Here is a 19,786-nt window from a genome sequence, read left to right as displayed (position 1 = left end):
ACAAATGCTTTGATCACAATAACTAGCTAATCGACGATTGGTGCTCCCATTCGCATGTCACACTCATAAGCCCACATGTAATGGGGCGCGACCAACAACATAGCGCCGGTATGGAGCCCCATACACCGCCCCCCCCAGCGCGATGATCAAAAAAAAAAAGCCTGGCGTGAAAAAATTCGCGGCGCGAGAAGGTTTCCATTTTCCATTTTGGTCCCTGCATTTTACACTTTGGTCCTTGCATTAAAACACTTTGGTCCCTGCATTTTACACTTTGGTCCCTGCATTTTACACTTTGGTTATGATGAGGTAGGGCTTTATGACTACGGCCTCAAGCCCCATAAAGCCCCGGGATGACGTGGCATGCCATATGGCGCATAACGCCCCTTTGGGGGCTTTATGACTACACATGGCCTAAACCATAAAAACAATAAACAAAACAAAAACTGTTTGTAATCGTTTGGGTTGATTATGTTTTATTTTCTAATGATTTGAGTTTGATTTACGATGATCAGTAACCGTTACTGACGGTTTGACTTATGATTCAGCCTAAAACCTGACAAAATTGGATAGTGAACATCCTAAACATTTTACCAATAGAAATGACAATAAACCACAAATCAAATAAACAAATTTATTGGTGGGATGGTAGAATCCATGCCTTTCAACAACACCTTACTTTCAACGACCTTTGTGTATCGTATCTTATTCATTCACTTTGACCAAAGGGACGGATGATGAAGAAAGAAAGTTCAAACCTTGTCGTCGGTGTCATGTTGATCCATTCGTCATCGTGTTATTCTGATTTGAGGAGATGAAAAGTTTTGGGTTATTGGATTTGATCACCCCCAACTATTCGCTTTTGGCCGCTGGCACTCTCAACTTTGATCTTGGCTCCCACCATTCCAAACTAAACACTTGGGTTGCTGTATCACCCCGTCGTTAAATAAACACTAACTGAGTTTGTTCTTTTTGCTGACGTGGCCATTAGACAATGTGGCATGCTGATATGGCCTATATTAAAAATTAGTTTAATAATTCGGACTTTTAGTTTAATAATTTTTGATGATGTGGAGCAGAAATCTGTTTTTAATCTAATTAAAAATAAAACAAAATACATTTTTTAAATATAAAGCCCCACCCCCTTCTCTCTCCTTCCCTAAACCACTACTAGAAAAAACACCTTTCTTGACATGCATTGCGTGTCATAAAAGGGTCTTTATGACACGCAAATGCGAGTCGTTGATTGAGGAGTCATAAAATTAACATGACATGCATTTGTGTGTCATGTTTTTATGACACACATTTAATGACACACATTTAATGACACGCATTCATGACACACATTTAATGACACGCATTCATGACACTCATTTTATGACACATTTTAATGACACACATTCATGACACTCATTTTATGACACTTTTTAATGACACACGTTCATGACAAGCATTTATGACACATATGTATGACATTCATTTACACGTGTCATACTTTCAATTGTATAAATTTTTTTTATAAAATTACTAATTTGCCCTGGATACATGTATAATAACAAAAACAATAAATCTTTTTCATAAAACAAATACACACATATATATACCAAAACAATCCATTACATAATCATTTGTCAAGTATACTACAAATATTTTAACGTTTAACAAAAAAAGAATTGTTTGTCAATACATTATCAACACCTAAAATACGATTTATAACTTAAAAATAGAGTTAACCACATAAGTCGACCAATCTTCACGAATGCGATCCATATCCGCAGCCGAATATTCTTCTACTCCTTTCCCAACCTGAGACAACAATTAAATAAAATATATCTTAAAAATCAGAATTTAATCCTAATATATGAATTTAAGCATTTGTTTGGATATATAAGTACATATTTCTCTAATATACAGACTAAAATATGCCTAAACTTACATTATCATTGTCAAGTATTTCAACTCCTTCGTAAGCTATCTCCTTCATGGACTTCATCACATAGTAGCCACACTCAGTACCTCCTGGCTGACGTAGACACTACCACAATTAAAAATATAAAAAAATGTGAAACGATTGCGATTTAAGTTTAAACTAAAGGGTGTCAATATATACAATATCATTACAACCACAATTTACATAAGGGATTAAGTGCTTACCCTAGCGTTAATCCATATGAGTTTAACCCTTATGTTGGCACCACTTTCTGAAGCATACACGGCCATTGCCCTGTAAAAAATCAAAATTATATCAAAGTATATTCCAACTCTTTTATCATCCATTATGATAATTTGTATTACTTATGTATCAATAATTTGCCTCAACTGCTCATCGACACTTCTAGGCCGTAAAGAATCAAGATAATAGCAAGTAGTTGTTTTCAGGTTTTGTACTGCCAACACCCAATGGTTTCTTCAAAATCCAAAATCCAAAATTCAATCAAAATAAATTAAGATAATAGGCCTTTACGAATACTTATTTAAAAGGAAAATCAAACCCGGGGTTGTAGGGCAATAGGATGATGTCATTGCCCTTTCTTTTATACAATCGATCTACAACCGCTCTACTTGCATCCTCGATGTGTTTGGGTTTGCGTTGATCAGCCCGCGAAATTGCAGACGGGTTCATAAAACATATTCCACAATCATGTATTTGCTCTTTCTTAATTTGCTCATACATGAACCTGCAGTTAACATATATAAACCGAATCAATAAATAATTTTGTTTTACGAACGGTAATTTATACTAGATATAGGTACTTACATTATACAAGAAGTGATGACAACATCGGTCAGCTTGGTGAATGTAAAAACCGCTTCAAAATCATCACAATTTAAGTACATGTAACTATCATGCCCAAATAGATCGTACTCACACTCTAGTATGAGCAAATTAAGAAACAGCAAAGATCGTTAAGCAACTGCATAAGAGAATTAGCTGATAAAGGTAAAATCTAACTAATCAGGTAAAGGCACTTGCTATGTAAAAAAAAGCATTTCAAAAGGTTTATTTAAGGGAAGTAAAAGCGGATTTAATTATTACATAATAAAGTATTCAAGCAATTCATCAGATTATTACACATAATAACTAGCCCCAAATGCAGAATGGATAATGCTTTAAACTTCTTTCATATATGTAAGGTTTCTAATATTTAAGTTTTTCGATTTCAAATCAGTAATCTTTGCTATCTTTAAATTCATTATGGTATTGTAAGACGATCTTGCTGCAACTCATATCCATTTTTGTCAAACATGTTCTCATCTGAACCAATGATTTGTTTTTAAAAAATACCTCGTTCCGACCCAAGCCCATCATGACACGAACCCATTCGGCCCACCCACTTTGCCACGTATAATTTAGACTCAAACCTTCATGATTTCTATACACTAAACACCTAGCTTTTTACCATATGATTTCTACAAAAACCAAAATTAAGTCAAAATAAATTAAGATAATAGGCCTTTTTCTTTACAAACACTTATTTAAATGGAAAATCAAACCCGGGATTGTAGGGTAATAGGATGATGTCATTGCCCTTTCTTAAATGACAAAATAGATCATTAACTTCCTTCCAACCTATTAATCATCGTCAGTAATAACCTTTTTCATTTGAGCAACAAATCTTAAATTGCCAAAAAATAATAAAAAAAAGAGTTAGGCTACTTTATATATATAAATCAATGAATTCAAACTACACGCTTACCTCGAAAATTTTAGCTTTCAAAGCATGTAGTCCACTAATCAACGATATTTGAAAATCATTAGACTAATATATTTGAAAAATTCAAACATAACATAAATAAAAAGTAAACATATATTTGTCAAATTAACCCATTGCAAAAGAACATAAAAATATATATTTCCAACACTAGAATGAATTTAAATGGTGAGTTATATACCAGTTTCCAACTGAACCTTAATACTATTTTCCTTCACATATGCTCCAATTACAGCTAGTAGCCCAAATCTTTCAGACATCAGCCCTGTAATTTGACTTTAAACGTCATCATTAGCACAATGTCTCATAGGTAAGTGGTATATAATTGAAGAATTATTAGATAAGCCAATGACTTAATCTGTAAGTCTCTAGAAGTCCATGGAAATACTTGAACAAATTCTGTCATAGAGTTTAGTATATAACGGGCAGTGCAACAAGAACACTAAATTTGATGAAAAAGAATGAATCGAATGAAAACAAAAAAACATACGCAAATTGTATGCATGATAGTATGAGCATAATCAGATTATTAAGGTTCGTTTTAGTGGTAATATTTTAGTATATACCTCAAAGTTCGTACATATAATTACATATTTACATGTATATATCTACATTTATTAGCTAGGTCAATATAAGATTTAAATTTCAAATATCAACATTTATTTATGAATTCTGAAGAGGCAGCAATTCATTTGAGATTATGGTTTTGTCCAACAGTAGCATAGAAACATACTAACTGGTATTAATGTACATAAATATCACATCAAATAGCATAACCACGCCAGTCGCTAGTCACTAATCACTAATCACTAATCACTAATCAACAATATATGTGGTTACTTTGTATTTAGTATGTACAGGGGCTACAAATATTGGCTTCAAAATATATCGAATTTCAATGACTCATAGCCTCGTTAGACTGTGGGGTGTGGGTTGGGGCGGCGGTTTGGGTTCAACGCCGGCTGCTCCACCCCGGGTAAGCGTTGGGCATGGCGTTGCCCCTTTGGCGTGGGGATTGAGCCTGTTGTCCAAACCAAAAATAAATCCACATGGCTAGCCACGCCACACCACACCCCTAGTTTTTCAGTATTACCTTGTGGATCCCACCCTCACCACGTGTCGAGCAATGCCCCAACCCAAGTCCCTCCACACCCCATAGTGTTATATTGGGTTGTTTAAGTAGGCAGTGGCGGACCCAGGATTTTATTTCAATGGGGTCCATTTTTGGGTCGGTCCTCGTTCGGGTCGAGTTAAAGTGAGGTTTGAACTAGATTTAAAAAAAAAAAAATAAGAAAAATAGGCTTATCAAAGAATGAACCCATAACCTCTTGGTGGAAAAGAGGGAGATTTACCACTACACCAGCTTTCTTTTTATTGCTATGGTGTACACCTAATTGTATTTATGGGGTCCATATACAATTTAATATATCGAATCTACTATTTTTTTAAAAAGATTGGGGTCCGGGGACCCCGGTGGCACCAATGTGAGTCCGCCCCTGTAAGTAGGTGTAGCCTTAAGATTGGGTACATAGCACATCAAAGTAGCAGTTCTGTCACGGAGAAGTATGTCTAAGTACAAATAAGATGATACTTAGAAAAAGGTAAGATAACCCAGATAGAATAGTAACAGTTTCAAATCAAGGAACCTTACATCAAGAAAGTTTCACATTAAAAATCAGTTAATTCTAGGGCAGCTACATTTATACCAAGAAAACGTCATACGGATAATCATAAAAGTTCATGAATGATTTGGATATAGCATCACGGATTGAAAAAGAAAAAAAAAAGCAGAGAAACGTGTTATCGTACCTGGTGACTTTTGATGATCTAGGAGATGGCTAAAAACCCCTAAAACCGCAAAACTCCACAAATCTGCTACAAACCAATTCTTGTTTTTCCAGAATCACCCAAATATTTGATAAGGGTTGATAATATATTGGATTTCTAATTGTTGATATTTGCGATTTCCTCAAATACTCATCAATTTCTACAGACTGTTTAGGTTCAGTTTTGAGGATATCGTGGGAAAAAGATCGATGGTTGTGAATACATGGATGTCCAATTTTGAAATCTCAAAATAAGAGGGAAAATTTTAAAGAATTTGGGATTTGGGGGAGGGAAACTAAAATAAAAATAATTGTATAAAGAGTAAACAGTTATTTTGGTTTATGAGGTTTGGTCAGTTTTGCTATTTTAGTCCAAATCTTAAACTTTTTGCATATGGGTCCCTGTGGTTTCAGTTTTATTGCCATTTTGGTCCAAATCTCAAATCAGGTCAGATTTCTAAAAAAAAAACCTGATTTTTGTCATTTTCGTCAGGGGCATTTTGGTGAAAAGTGAGATTTCACAGGAGAATCATGTAGAGAATAACGTGTAGATCAAAGTTGTACAAGAATCTAGTGTAAAACGTACCGAAATCGCCGAGAAATGGAAGAAAATGGGAGTGCGTGCGTCTGGTTCGAAGGAGGCTGTCACATCAGTTAGAAATGATGTGACAGCTCCTATTTATAGTGTAAGGAGGAGATAAAGGCGGTGTACAACGGATCGGATGGCGGTTCGACCGAATGGCAATCCGATCGGATGATCGGGCCCATTCGGTCAATCCTATCCTTTCCGCGTTCCCGTCATTGTTTCGTTTCACGAGTTAGGTTAAGCATTGCGTTGCGTATTATTAGGTAATAGTATCGCATAACTAGATTATATCATTAACACCAAAGTTTCCAAGTTTCATAGTTTCCGCCAGTGATAAGTCTCCAGTCTCTCGTTCAACCAAGTCTCAAGTGTCAAGCACCAAAGTATCAAGAGTCAAAAATCTAGATTCCAAGTATCAAGAATCATAGTTTCCAAGCATCAAGTATCAAGAATCATAGTTTCCAAGCATCAAGAATCATAGTTTCCAAGTATCAAGTATCAAGAATCATAGTGTTAAATATCAAGAATCAAGATTCAAGTATCAAGAATCTAGTATTAAGAATCGAATATCATAGCATAAGATTCTCTAAGTAACAAAAGTATCAAGAATCACATAGTTTAGGGACTAAAAGTGACAAACAGATAAAAGGCTAGGGACACAGGCATTACAAAACAGGGGTATTGTTTACTTAGAGTCATTGATCTTCAATTCGGATAAATGTTAGTCACGTAGACATTAACAGTTAAACATAGTCATTGGTGGTTATATATACTTATTGATAGTTAAATAGGGTCATTGATGGTTATGCAGAGTTATTGATGTGTACTTTTGGTCATTAATGGTCACTTAGATTTGATTCCCGCTCGGGCCATTTTTTACGGAATTATGGGTGAAAGGACGAATTTGGGCTTTAATCCCAGGTTCGAACCCGACGAGGGCGAAGGTTTAAGGATGTCAACCGGTTCCTGCACATCAAATGAGTACGGTCTCACGGCAGTCGAGGAGTCGACCTTGGTCATAGCCCTGAGTAGGGTGGGTTTACACTAAGATGAATAACATTCAATTATGATAGTTAGCGGTTAAACAAAGTTATTGATCACGACCTCATGTCATTAATGGTGAGTTAGAATTAATTATCACCGACTAGGGTTAACCAAAGCCACAAACGTTTATTTTACCAGTAGTGATTGTAAAATAAGGTTAGTGATGGGCTATGAAAGTCAATGATGGTCAACTATAGTCTAAACGAGTCAAATATTTAAAAAAACAATGAATATATATATATATATATATATAAACCAGTCAAACATTTAATCAATAAATAATAAATGAGTCAAGCTCGAACCGAGCCTGAGTTTGAAAAGCTGTCTATGAACCAAGCTCGAGCCTTGATAAGTTAAACGAGTTCGAGCTTGCTTGGGCTCGTGCTCGACTCAACTCATTTACACCCCTACCTATATCTACACGTTGCGGGATTTGAATTATGGATGAGCAAATGGTACCCATAGGTACCGATTGTATCTTGTCTAGTCATTTTCGATACCCAAGTTTTTTTTTCCATTTTCGGGATCCTTACTTTTGATTCGGTACAATACCATACCGAGCACTTTCATTACATGTACCGACACCATTTGTTTACGATTTTCAGGATCTGTACTTTTGGTACCGGTATGGTTCAGTGCCCCCTATACGGTTACAAACTCATTCATGGTTTGAACCTTACACATATTAGTTACAACAAAGCCACCATACCATTAGACCACTATATAATTTAGTAAAACTTTAAGTAGATTTTTTTATATATAACCAAGTATATTTTTACTTTTGAGTAAACTGCGATTTTGGTCCCTGTGGTTTGGGCACTTTTGCCATTTTAGTCCAAATCTCAAACTTTTTAAATTTTGGTCCCTGTGATTTGCATTTTGTTGCCATTTTGGTTCAAAGAACCTGCTATTTTGTCTTTATGCTCAGGGGTATTTTAGTCATTTTGGCTTTATTATAGAGTAATATTGATTAAAAATAATTAAACCCAAAAACCAGCCTCTCTCTCTAACATCCCTCTGCCTCTGAAATTTAGTTATAATAATTCTAAAATGACCAAAATACCCTTGAGGGTAAGGACAAAACAGGGGGTTTTAATTTGGGGATTCTGGTCAAATTTCACTTTTGGACCAAAATGGCAACAAAATACAAACTACGGGGATCCAGATTTAAAAAATTTGAGATTTACACTAAAATGGCAAAAATGCTCAAACCACAAGAACCAAAATGACAGTTTACTCTTTACTTTTTAACAGTTGCTTTTTAATTATACTACATACATATTAATATTTAATATTCTATAAATATCTTTTTTGAAAACTGAAAATATTTATTATTTCGATTTCCCTCCTACCAAATCTCTTTTCCCTCCATCTCAAAGACAACTTTTCCCCCAAGCAAAATTCAATTTCCCTCCCAAATCGAAGCGTAAACATCTGTACGTGTACCTTAATCAACCTCATCTATAGCACTACATAAATACATAACAGATACCCATTGTTTGTTTTTTTTTTTCACAAAATAGATGAGGTCTGTTTGGTAAACAGCTCCTAAACCACATTTTGAACTATGAAATTTCAAGTTTGACCCAAAAATCAAGTTTCATCTATCACTTTTATATATCAGCCATCGCTTTGGCATTTTACACAAAATGTTTTGTGAAATTAAGTAACACAACTCAATATGGATGAAAAGAAACTTTTTAGTTTCTTACGTTAAATAATTTATCAAGTTATCTGCTATTTTTATTCACTTACCATGGAGCCGACATTGTATAAACAAACTAATAATTTCAATTATTTTGATTAAACCTCTTAGATTCAACATTTTAAAATAATATTCCACTCCTACATTTAATTTAAACCTCTTAGATTCAACATTTTAAAATAATCGTTCCGTTTAACTTTTAACAGTGTAACCTTATTTAACTAGAGACTAGAGTTGCATTTGATTTATAACATGCAACCTTTTTATTTAAAAGTTGCAAATTATAATAATAAATAAATTGCATGTTCAATATGCTTTTATAACTTTTTTTAGAAAAAAAAGGTTGCATTAGAAGTTGCCTTAAAGTCAAATACAACCCATTTGAAAATTTATGATTTTAAAAAAGTTGCATTAACTTATTTCTAATAGTAATGGATGTAAAATATGTATAGATATTATTTTGGTTGCTATAACGAGTGATAGTATCACACCAATATTGTAACGAACAGAGTGAATACCTATCAAATGTCCGCCGCAACGCGCAAGAGATTTCACTAGTAAGTTTAATTTATAAAATATAATTTTTTTATGACGCTAAAAAGATGCTAAAAAAATAGTCATAAATTTGTTGAACTTTATAAACCCTTTGGAATGCCATAAAATTGTTTTGTTTTTTTCATGACACTTAAAGATGACACACAAAAAAAGTGTCACAAATTTGTTAAATTTTGTAAACTATGACGTTTTTTTTCTTGACACACGCTTTGAATGTCATTAAACGGTCTTGTTTTTTTTTTATGACCCTAAAAAGATGACACACAAAAAAAAGTGTCATAAATTTATTAAATTTTGTAACCCATGACATTTTTTTCTTGACACACACTTCTGAATGTCATAAAATGAGTGTGTGTCATTGTTCGTGTGTCAAGATAGATGTATTTTCTAGTAGTGAACACAACCACCACCATCACCCCCACCACCTCCTACCACCACAACCTCCTGCCAACACCTCCACCGCGTTCTCGACAAACTTAAATTCTATGTCCGACAAACTCGTTCTTCATCAAATTACGTTGAAATTTTTTATAAACTCAAATGCTATGTCCGAAAAACTCGTTCTTCATCAAGTTACGCTGAAATTTCCGATAAGTTGACCCGCTACAGATTCTATGTCCCACAGGTTGACCCGAATAGCACCACATAAAGACGGTGAACACTCGAGAAACTCAGAGACAACCAACATGCTTGATTTGTCCATATAAGGTGAGCGTTGTCTGCAAACGATGTATTTATACAGTACTAAATTCATATCGTCCCTAATTTGGAGTTTCCGGCGATGTGAATGCCCTGAATAGATTTAGAACAGATTCAAAAGTTGATTTACAACAGATTTAAACGTGAATGCCCTGAATAGATTTAGAACAGATCCAAACGTTGATTTAGAACAGATTCAAAAATGAATGCCCTGATTTGTCTGCAAACGTTGACTTATCTCGTTGTGGTGAAGATTTAGAACCGATTCAAGTCGCCGATGTGAATGCCCTGATTTGGTGTTTCCAGCGAGAGATATAGAACGAAGAAGAAAAGGAGAGAAGATGATTTAGTCTTTGCGGCTGCTGAATAAGTGGAATAGTGTTTAGGTATTTGTGGTGAAGTAAAGAATTTTGTAAAACAGGCCCCTATAGTTTGGTGGTTGTTTCAATATGAAGCTTAAACATTTTATCTCACATACTAACTTGCCATGTCATCTTGCCACGTTGGATAAAATAGCCATGTAAGCCAAAAAAACTAACCAAGTTAGTGGCTGGTTAACGACGAGGTGACATAATACACAAAGTGTTAAGTTGGAGTGGTGGGAGCCAAAGTGAAAGTCAGGAGTGGCAGCGGCCAATAACGAATAGTTGGGGGTGATAAAATCCAATAACCCAAAAGTTTTTGATGGTGGAATTTAGCATTCAAATGCTATTTTTGAGATATTTTAAACAATTTTATTTTGGTTTTGTCAAGAAATTTAACAAGCAAAGGTTTTTGGGGAGAAAAATGATCAAAAGAAATTATCCAAGCTATCCATGGATCGAATATTGTAAAAATAGCCAAGATTTGTCTTTTAAATGGTATAGAAATTATTTATAATTTTAAACCAATATATTAACTAATAATAGTTGTATGTTAAAATAATTATTATGTTGCACCGCTGCTAAATAATACAAAACTTTAAAAAAAAAGAAAAAAAAAAGGTTTTCTTATCATACATAATCCTCAAAATCTAAGAACATGCATCACATTCCCTTTAACTTTACACATTATTTACTAAGTAAATTACGCGATTGGTTGTTTCGTAAGATCACGAGAAAGCGTGCCCAGAGATGAAATGAAGAAACAATGGATTCCATATCTAGAAGTACGAAGATGAACAATAGAGTTGACTAATTTATATATGTAAAAAACAAACGAACATCTATTCTAAGGAACAAATATGTTATATATTCGTGAGTGAAATCGTGTAGTATGTGGAAACAACTAACTCTTTAGCATAAAAACTATCCATATAATTGATGATGAATCAGAATCAGATACCAAAAATACATCTAAATCTGCTATATGAGAAAAAAACAACAATTTCAACAAAAGTCATCCATATACTTAACCATAATCTATAAAACAATTTAATTAATGAATCAAATAGCTAAAATACATCTAATTCTTTTATGATTAAAAAATATAACAATTTCAAAATTTTCAGCTCTAAGGAACCATATAAGTATAGTCTTGTAAACTTTAGAGGCAAAACAAAGTGATGCACCAGCCGGGAATCGAACCCGGGTCTGTACCGTGGCAGGGTACTATTCTACCACTAGACCACTGGTGCTTATTGATTCTATCCCGAAGTTTGTATTTATTTAAACGAGAAAGGTCTGATAACTCAGACAACCTTTTCATTTAACACATTAAATATTATAAATAAAAATGACACTATTTTTTTCTTTTGGGAATGGGCTCAAAATACTAAGGTGAATCAAACGATTTGAGGTATTAAGCACTCATTATGAAACATTTTGTTGCAAAGATTTTGTGGCTGTTCAAAGACGTGTTGGTAGTGTTTGAGTGAGCCCCTACTTATGATTGTTGCTTCCTGTACAGACGAGCATCATTGATATGTGCTAGGAGAGAGAACACTAAGAGCTATTTAGCGGTAAATGCGTGTATTGATTAACAATCCGTCATCAAGAGGGTATTTATAGCATATGATGTATTGATCGTTTTATTGCTTGTTTAAACAACCAACACGTGTAGCATCAAATACTTCAAACCCCGCATATTGTCATCCCTACTTACTTACCCTAGTTGTGGTGTAAAGAGTCACGTACGGTGATTATGAAGTAGAAAAATGGTTCATGTTTTAGAGGCATTTTGATAAGCATAACCACTAGAGCTATGGTTAATATCATTAAACATATAGCCTATGCATAATTTATGACCAATAATCTTATTGGATGTTAATATCCTTTCAAAATACACATCCAGTTTATCCAAAAGACATCCTACTTGCACAACTTTAAAAGGTAAATTATTAATGTAAACAAAAAGGTTTTAAACATGTACACAATGTGGTGCTTTTATAGCTCTAGCCAACACCACCCCATTCTCACTCTCAGGCACCATCAGTGGCCCTCCTACCACCACATGTCATGACATCATGTCAAGGTGGTGGAGGGTGGTGATCACAATGTTGCAAGTGACAAACAAACCAATGAATTATTAGTGTCGGTTAAGGACGGCACTTAGATAGCTTTAAAACAATAATCGAAAGTGGAGGGTGGTGATCGCAATGATTCACGCCTAGAATGGTTACTGTACTCGCGCAAACCATGCTATAGAAAAAGTAAGTACACGAGGAATGCCTCATTTTCTTCTACAACAAATTATATGCGATTACGGTTTAGTAAAATGCGTAGATTTTTGTCAATTTATGCTCACTTATATAAAAGCTTTATGAGGTTATAAACATAAGGAAATTTGATAAACCAAAATTGATAGATCTTTGTAGTCTACACATAACTCACACCAATACATGATTCAAAGAACTAGTAAACGAATATATGAACTTGTATACTAACCGAATGAATAACAACTTGAAAGTAACTTCGATAACAGCCTTCAATCGATCAGAACATGCATACATACAACTGTTTATCGAAAACCGTTGTGTTTTTGGAGAGAGGCGTTGATTGGAATCGACATGTCGTTCCACGATAACCGCCAAAACAGTTATATCTCCATACACGGACCGATTCACATGTTGAGCCCAAACTAAACAAGAAACATAAAAACAAATTGTTCGACCCATTCAAAACTATAAACATAAACGGAACTTGCTGCGTTTCTTGTATTCGAACACGGATTGCTTTGATCATAACTTCAGAGACCATGAAGGAAGAAAAGGGCACGGAAGCTTGTTTATTTTTTTTTCATTTCTTTTGTTTTTTTGGTTTCTTTAAAGTCTTATTTCCTACACTATATTACACAACAAACAGAGAGTTAAAGAAAAATTAACAGAAACTTAAAAACAAACCTAATAAAAAGGAGTTCGTTTTTTTGGTATTTTACACCTGTCTACCCTAAAATATATTGAACAAAGAATTTGAACTACAACAGTCTTTATACATGCTGTGTCTCATCTTCCTTACTCAACCCGACAAACAAGGGAACTCATTTTCATCCATTAGCGGTAAAGAGCTGTTCATGGAGACTTGGGCAAAAGACCCAAACACAAGCCTCCTTTCTCGTCTAGGCACCTGGCTGGGTGCACTAAACTGTCCATGACCTTGTGAGGACTGCGGGTCTTGACTATTGCTGGTAGAACCCAAAGATGAGCCTACTTCAAAAGTAGGTCCATAGCCCCAGTTCAGCGGATGGACAAGCAATCGTGGCACACGACCCCTTCCACTTGCTCTCCAGGACGGGCCCTACAGAATCGTGAATTTACCATTAATAATATTACAAATAAGACATTGAAACACATCTTTGTTTATGGACAGCTAACGCGAGCCAACCCACAAGAAATAAAAATGTATGGACATAGATAAATTCAACATACCATTAGAGGCCGGCTCAATGGGCCAGTTTGGTGAATCCGTTGATTCGGGGCAGGAAGCATTACCGAACCATTAATTGCGTATGATAGACCAGCCAACCGATGATGCTCATGACCAGCTGAGTAAGGAAAACCTAGAGTACATTGGCTGGATAGAAGACTCCTTAGGTTACCATTAAAATCTCCTAAGAGGTCTGCCAAATTAGCATTCAGATCATCTGACTGAATGTCATCTTCATCGAAGCAATCAGTTAACAAAGAGTCAAATGTTAACCGCGGCCTGAGACCGAATTTAGATCTGTTCATCTTCAGTGCGTTACCAAAGAAGTTCTTGATCCTTTCTTGGATTTTTTCCATCGGTAATTCCAAAATCTCAGCAAGCGTACCAGCACCAAGACGTAAAGCAAGCTTTATACGTAAACAATTTCCTGTAAGATTCATACATTTATAATGTTTAAATTACAAACAAATGGTATTTAAATTTGTATAAATTAACAAGATTTCGAAATTTCTAATCTACCCGCTTTTGTGTGAGCTTTTTTTTTTTCAATCTGCTATCCATTATATACATTTTAAGTATGAATTTTTCCAACCATCTTTATCTACTTGTTGAACTGTTTTTCTGTCTATTAATGGTATGGAAAGATCACATATTTGATATGTGGTGAAAAGTTTCCATGTAATACTTGCTCCACTGAGATAATTTTATCACTTACCTAAATTAACGCTTCGCCCAAGATTGTTATTTGTTTTCAGCGGATCAATGATGTTAACAACCTTCCGCATAAAAGGTGGCCTATTTTCCGCAGGTATCTTACAAGGCACGGTGTACAAGTTTATGAGTTCCCTCAGAAATTGTCCACCGAATAAGGCATGATGGGTGGGATTCTCAACTACACAAAATGAGAGATAGAATAAGAAAACAAGTATACGGACATTACTCAAATAATGAACTTCATAGATATGTATGGCATATACATTCGTTATTAATTAGGCTATGACAAATAGTTTTGGATTGATTTTGCTGTTTAAGATGTGATAAGTAGACAGTGTGTTTTTTGGATGCTTGAAAACAAAATAATTAGGCAATCACTTTTAAAACGCAACGCCAAACACACCAAGTTTAATGATTTCTTTCTTACCAACTATGTCAGGTAGTAAAGATAAGTTAACCGGACCATCAATACTAATGCCGAATTTATCCCAGTTAAATTTGCTGTAATACTCCAAGAACACGTAAAGAACCTAGAATTTGGCAAAAAGAAACCAAAAAATTTGTGAGCTTATATAAAGCTAGAAAAACTGACTTTTTTTTCACAAGGTTCGAAAAGATTACCATCAGTGGGCTGGCAAGAGATGCATTATACATACGAAATATGTATAGAACTAAAGTTTCCAAGGCATATGTAGATAGGAGGCCATACATCGCACCCATAATATGGCTTTCATAGTAACACCACGATTTTATCAAGACGATACTGCGTTTGAACAAATGATTTCTACCAATAAGGTGATCCATCTGCATTAGTCAATATACAAACGATCACGAATAGTAAAAAAAGATGTGCGCTTTTCAGGAATATGTAAATAAAGCTTGATCATACCTGCTCAAGAAAACATAGTGCACAAAGACCACTCAGCTGGTTGAAGGATATATCAATTGTAATGTCGTTAACGACACACTTAACTAGTTTCACCTGTCATTGGAAACGTTATAGCAAAAAATTATCAAAATGATCAAGATTCTTAATATTTAAAAGACCACCTTTTATATGTAACATAAAACTATAATGCAAAGCTTATTCATACTATATTATATAATAAACAAAACTTATTCATTTACAAGCATAATATATATAAAATCCAATGCTAATCTAATGCTAACATGACGCACATGTTCTTAATATTCTCAATATTATACAGAGCATAATCACAAGGATAACCTTAGCATCAATGAATCGGATGTCTTTAAGCTTGTATTCATCATTTCCATTATGCTCTTCAGCCAGAAGAGCATGATAAACGTTAAGAGGCAAATTCCGCGAGTCAGGAACACTAATAACCGTCAGGTCAATATCGCCCTCAGGGAGATACGTTTTGAGTGGCACAGAACCGTACTGCACGACCTACAAGAATAAAAATTAGTTAAAACCAAAATTTTATTACCAAAATAATCAGTTCTTCAGTTTATCATAGCATTTAGCAAGAAACCCTTATAGCCAAGGATGATATCAGCTACTTATAACAAGAAATCAAATGGTTATCAGAGCAGTTGATGACGCAATGTGAAACGACATAAAAAGTAAATATGTTTCAACATATGACGACGATATGATATGACACAAAAGGAAAAATTATATATCATAACTGGTACTCGAAACGTCACAATAGACATAGTTCAAAATAAAACACTGATTAAACATATGACGATACGAAATGACATAAAAGGAAAACATATCAAAATTAGTACTCAAAACATCATAGATAAACATGGTTCCTCATAAAATCAATAATTTAGGCAAGATATCATGTTACTTCACATTTTTGTGGTTCTTTTATAGCGAAACTTGTATTAGTTTGTATAAATAGCATGGAACTTTCTACAAACCTTCTTTGTGAAATTCATATTTCATGCCATGTTTGCTAACTTACACATGATCGTAACTCCTATTCGAGATCGAACTAATATAAATTCTTGGACAAGCAGTAGACTTTAGCCTCTAATTAAGATCTTAAAAGGAGTTATGATCACAGCTACAAGAAGCAAACATAGTATGAGTAGATGTATTTCACAAAGGTGTGTAGAAAACTTTCATACCTGCAACCTTTTTCATTCAAGATGCTATCTCAATAATAAACTAACATGTATGAGGTGGTATCACTAATCAGTGAAAATCCCAATAGGGGATAGAACAAAATCTCAAAGTGAAGATTACACATAAACATAAATATACAACAAATCTCTAAAAGTCGAAATGACACTTTACACATTAAAAACATGGAAGACGTTCTAATCTACAACGGTCTTGTATCAAGTTTTACTCGGAAGTGCGAAAGACTTAAAACAACGTTTCACACATTAAAGATTTGACGTTACCCTGCACTTGTCTATAAAAACGACATAAAATCAAACAGAATACACGAAACAATGAAACAAAAGGAGGAGAAGCTCCTTGAACATATCTGCATAGGTTAATAATATATTGACTACCAAATAATATCATTTATGCAAATAATCAAGTGAACATTCATCATTACATCTAAATTTGGCATTATTACTGATCTACAATTCAATTTGTCACACTAATTCTCATTTTATAACATATGCTACCACACATAAAAACAAGAAAAATAAATGGCAATTTTTCAATTGTTCATCAACCCCTCCAAAAAAAAAAAAAAAAAAAATCCAAACCCTAACTCAAAATTCATGGCAAAGTACAACCACATAATCACAATCCTTAGAAAATATAATAAATAGGAAAATCATGAACAGAAAAGTAACTGCAAAATCCTATCAAACTATGACATTATCACTAACCAAGGGTCAAATCTTAAAGAACACCCATAGAAAATTTAGCCTAAAAATTGAGTTGCAAAAAGATCTTAATATACAAAATACCTTAAACATAATTAAGAAATGAAGGAGGGAATTTTTTTTTTTGATTTTTTCCCTACTACTTAATAATGATTTTTAATTGCAAAGTGTAAAAAAGTCATGATTTTATAGTAGTAGGGTAATTATAATTATTGTAGGGTAATTATAATTACGTTACAAAATTACATAATTACTCTATTAGTGTAAAACCATGATTTTTTTTTGAATTTTGAACTAGAATATGTGCTTAATACGATAAAGAAAATAAAAAAAAAAAATCCCTCCATTCAATAGCTTAATCCCAATATTAACAACCCAGAAAATGCACACAAATCGGTCATCAAAAGCTAAAAATCCCCAAAAATCAAAATGACAAACAACAATTTTACATAATTGGGATCCACATAATGATGGCCGGGTATACCGATTAAAACCCTAGTTTACAAATAATTGAACCATTTTCAAAAGGATATAAAATAATTTAAAACTCTAGATTGAAAAATAATTAAACATCCAAAAAGATGGACATAATTAATTTAAATGAATTTAAAATAAAATTAATAATAATTATTAAAAAAAAGTTGACACAAACCCAAATCCGGATTTTTTGACCGATCCAACCCGGTTCCGACTCAGACTAACCAGCAAGCTTCCCCATGCAAAAAAGAAAAAAAAAAGTTTGTGAAATGAAATAATAATAAACCTCAACTGTTCCGCTAACTTTCTTTATGAGTAGCCGCATGTATCGAACCACGTCGTTCCGCTTATCTTCAGAGTCTGAAGTAGGCCGTACCCGATTCAAAACACGGTGGATCGGTGCTTCAGCGGCGATCCACTTCTCTGCCGGAATGGAGTTAAACACCGGCGATATAGATGATGGATTGTGTTCCATTATAATTTATAGACACAAGCACAAACCTGTATATGATCGGTGATAATTTATGTATATATTAAACTTAATTCAGCGAAATTGGCAGTGAATTAAGTGTTTTCTGAAGGTGAAAATGGGGAAAAAGAAAACGATTGTGAATGGTTGTATGTATGAAACTTGTGTCTGATTGTTTTGGAGCATTTTTCTACTTACATATAGACACATATATATAGACATATATGAGTGTGTATCTATAGGTTTGTTTCTCGGGTCATATGCATGTGTAACCATGGTATATCACATTACATTATATTATATCACATTACATTATATTTTATTTAACATGTGTAATTCACGGGTTTATTCAATCTATGTGATATTCGGGTCAAAGATATAAAACCTTTTATGGTTAAATATATAACAATAAGTCACTACATTTATTCAATCCGTGTGATACACGAGCAGGGGCGGAGCTACGACCATCCGTGGGTGGACGGCCACCCCCTTAAAAATATATATTAGTGTTATTCGTACTTGAAAATGCCGAACACACCCTATAAAATTTTGACTTCGCACCCCATGAACCTAAGGCGAAATGAAAGAGAGAGAAAAAAACAATACTGAAAAATTTCCGGTGATCATGGTGACGAAGCTGAGAAATGCAGGGTTTTTTTTATGTAGAAGAAGGAGATAAATCATTGATGGGTTGTTTTTTTTATTTCTTTTTAACTATTTTTTAAATGTTACTCACACCATAAAAGAAAGTGCATTGGAATTTGAAGAGTTTTGATTTTTTTCCAGCTTTTGTTGGTTTATTTAATTACTTCAATTCAAGTTAATGGAAAGGGTTCATCTCAATTTGTACAGATTTGAATTTATTTATAATTTGTTGATTTATTTAATTTAACCTAATTTTTCTCTAAACACGTATTTATTTTATTCATAATGCTACTTTTTTAATAATTGAATTAACATAAATGGTCTATACATAGATGGATAAAAAATATTTTCATAGATAATGTATATATTTTTTTAACCTTTTAGAAGGCTGTATAGTGAAAAGTTCAAATGAGAATAAATTAAAATTTAAGAATAAAAAGAATAAAGAATAGAATTGTAATTTGAACAAATCATTTAATTAGTCTATTATTTATTTTTGCTATTAAATTAATGAACTCTAATCATTTAATGACTCTATCTTATAAAATAGTTGTGCATCTTACAAAATAAAACAATCATGCACATGATCTTACATTTTCAACGTTTCCTACACCATTAAAACAATATTTTGGTGTAGTATACAGAATGTGTAGGACTCAAACACTTTTACATAATTTCGCGACTCATAAAA

At 33.8% G+C, this 19,786-nt stretch overlaps 1 protein-coding gene and 1 non-coding gene across 9 annotated transcripts; both read right to left on the bottom strand.

Annotated features, from left to right (window-relative positions):
* Positions 1-1,596: 1,596 nt before the first annotated feature.
* On the bottom strand, positions 1,597-5,811 carry LOC110873199. Of its 8 annotated transcripts, none has more exons than XM_022122130.2 (8): positions 5,520-5,811; positions 3,892-3,975; positions 2,756-2,870; positions 2,490-2,675; positions 2,297-2,404; positions 2,152-2,221; positions 1,934-2,020; positions 1,597-1,803 (listed from the first exon to the last, which is right to left on the bottom strand). In XM_022122130.2, exons 2-8 carry the CDS (start codon positions 3,968-3,970, stop codon positions 1,708-1,710), a joined length of 741 nt encoding a protein of 246 aa, XP_021977822.1. In that variant the 5' UTR covers positions 3,971-3,975; positions 5,520-5,811; the 3' UTR covers positions 1,597-1,707. The 8 variants fall into 8 exon arrangements, with proteins under 8 accessions (XP_021977822.1, XP_035832546.1, XP_021977821.1 ...); XM_035976653.1 differs by having other exon boundaries at positions 1,934-2,032; positions 3,892-3,986; positions 5,520-5,809; XM_022122129.2 differs by having other exon boundaries at positions 1,934-2,032; positions 5,520-5,808.
* A 5,858-nt stretch (positions 5,812-11,669) lies between these two features.
* On the bottom strand, positions 11,670-11,740 carry TRNAG-GCC. Its single transcript has one exon. It is a non-coding gene; the product is annotated as a tRNA-Gly (tRNA).
* Positions 11,741-19,786: the final 8,046 nt, after the last annotated feature.

The sequence above is a fragment of the Helianthus annuus genome, chromosome 8 (genome assembly GCF_002127325.2).
Source record: "Helianthus annuus cultivar XRQ/B chromosome 8, HanXRQr2.0-SUNRISE, whole genome shotgun sequence".
NCBI classification, from domain to species: Eukaryota; Viridiplantae; Streptophyta; class Magnoliopsida; order Asterales; family Asteraceae; genus Helianthus; species Helianthus annuus.
This window is presented reverse-complemented; position numbering and strand designations above follow the sequence as displayed.

What these genes read in the sequence shown, in the direction of transcription:
- LOC110873199 (XM_035976653.1), bottom strand. Translation starts at nt 3,970, where the DNA reads ATGTCTGAAAGATTTGGGCTACTAGCTGTAATTGGAGCATATGTGAAG. An exon ending in TAAGGTTCAGTTGGAAACTG is followed by an intron (nt 2,871 to 3,891) that starts GTATATAACTCA and finishes TGCTCATACTAG; the next exon opens with AGTGTGAGTACGATCTATTT. An exon ending in CTATTGCCCTACAACCCCGG is followed by an intron (nt 2,405 to 2,489) that starts GTTTGATTTTCC and finishes TGGATTTTGAAG; the next exon opens with AAACCATTGGGTGTTGGCAG.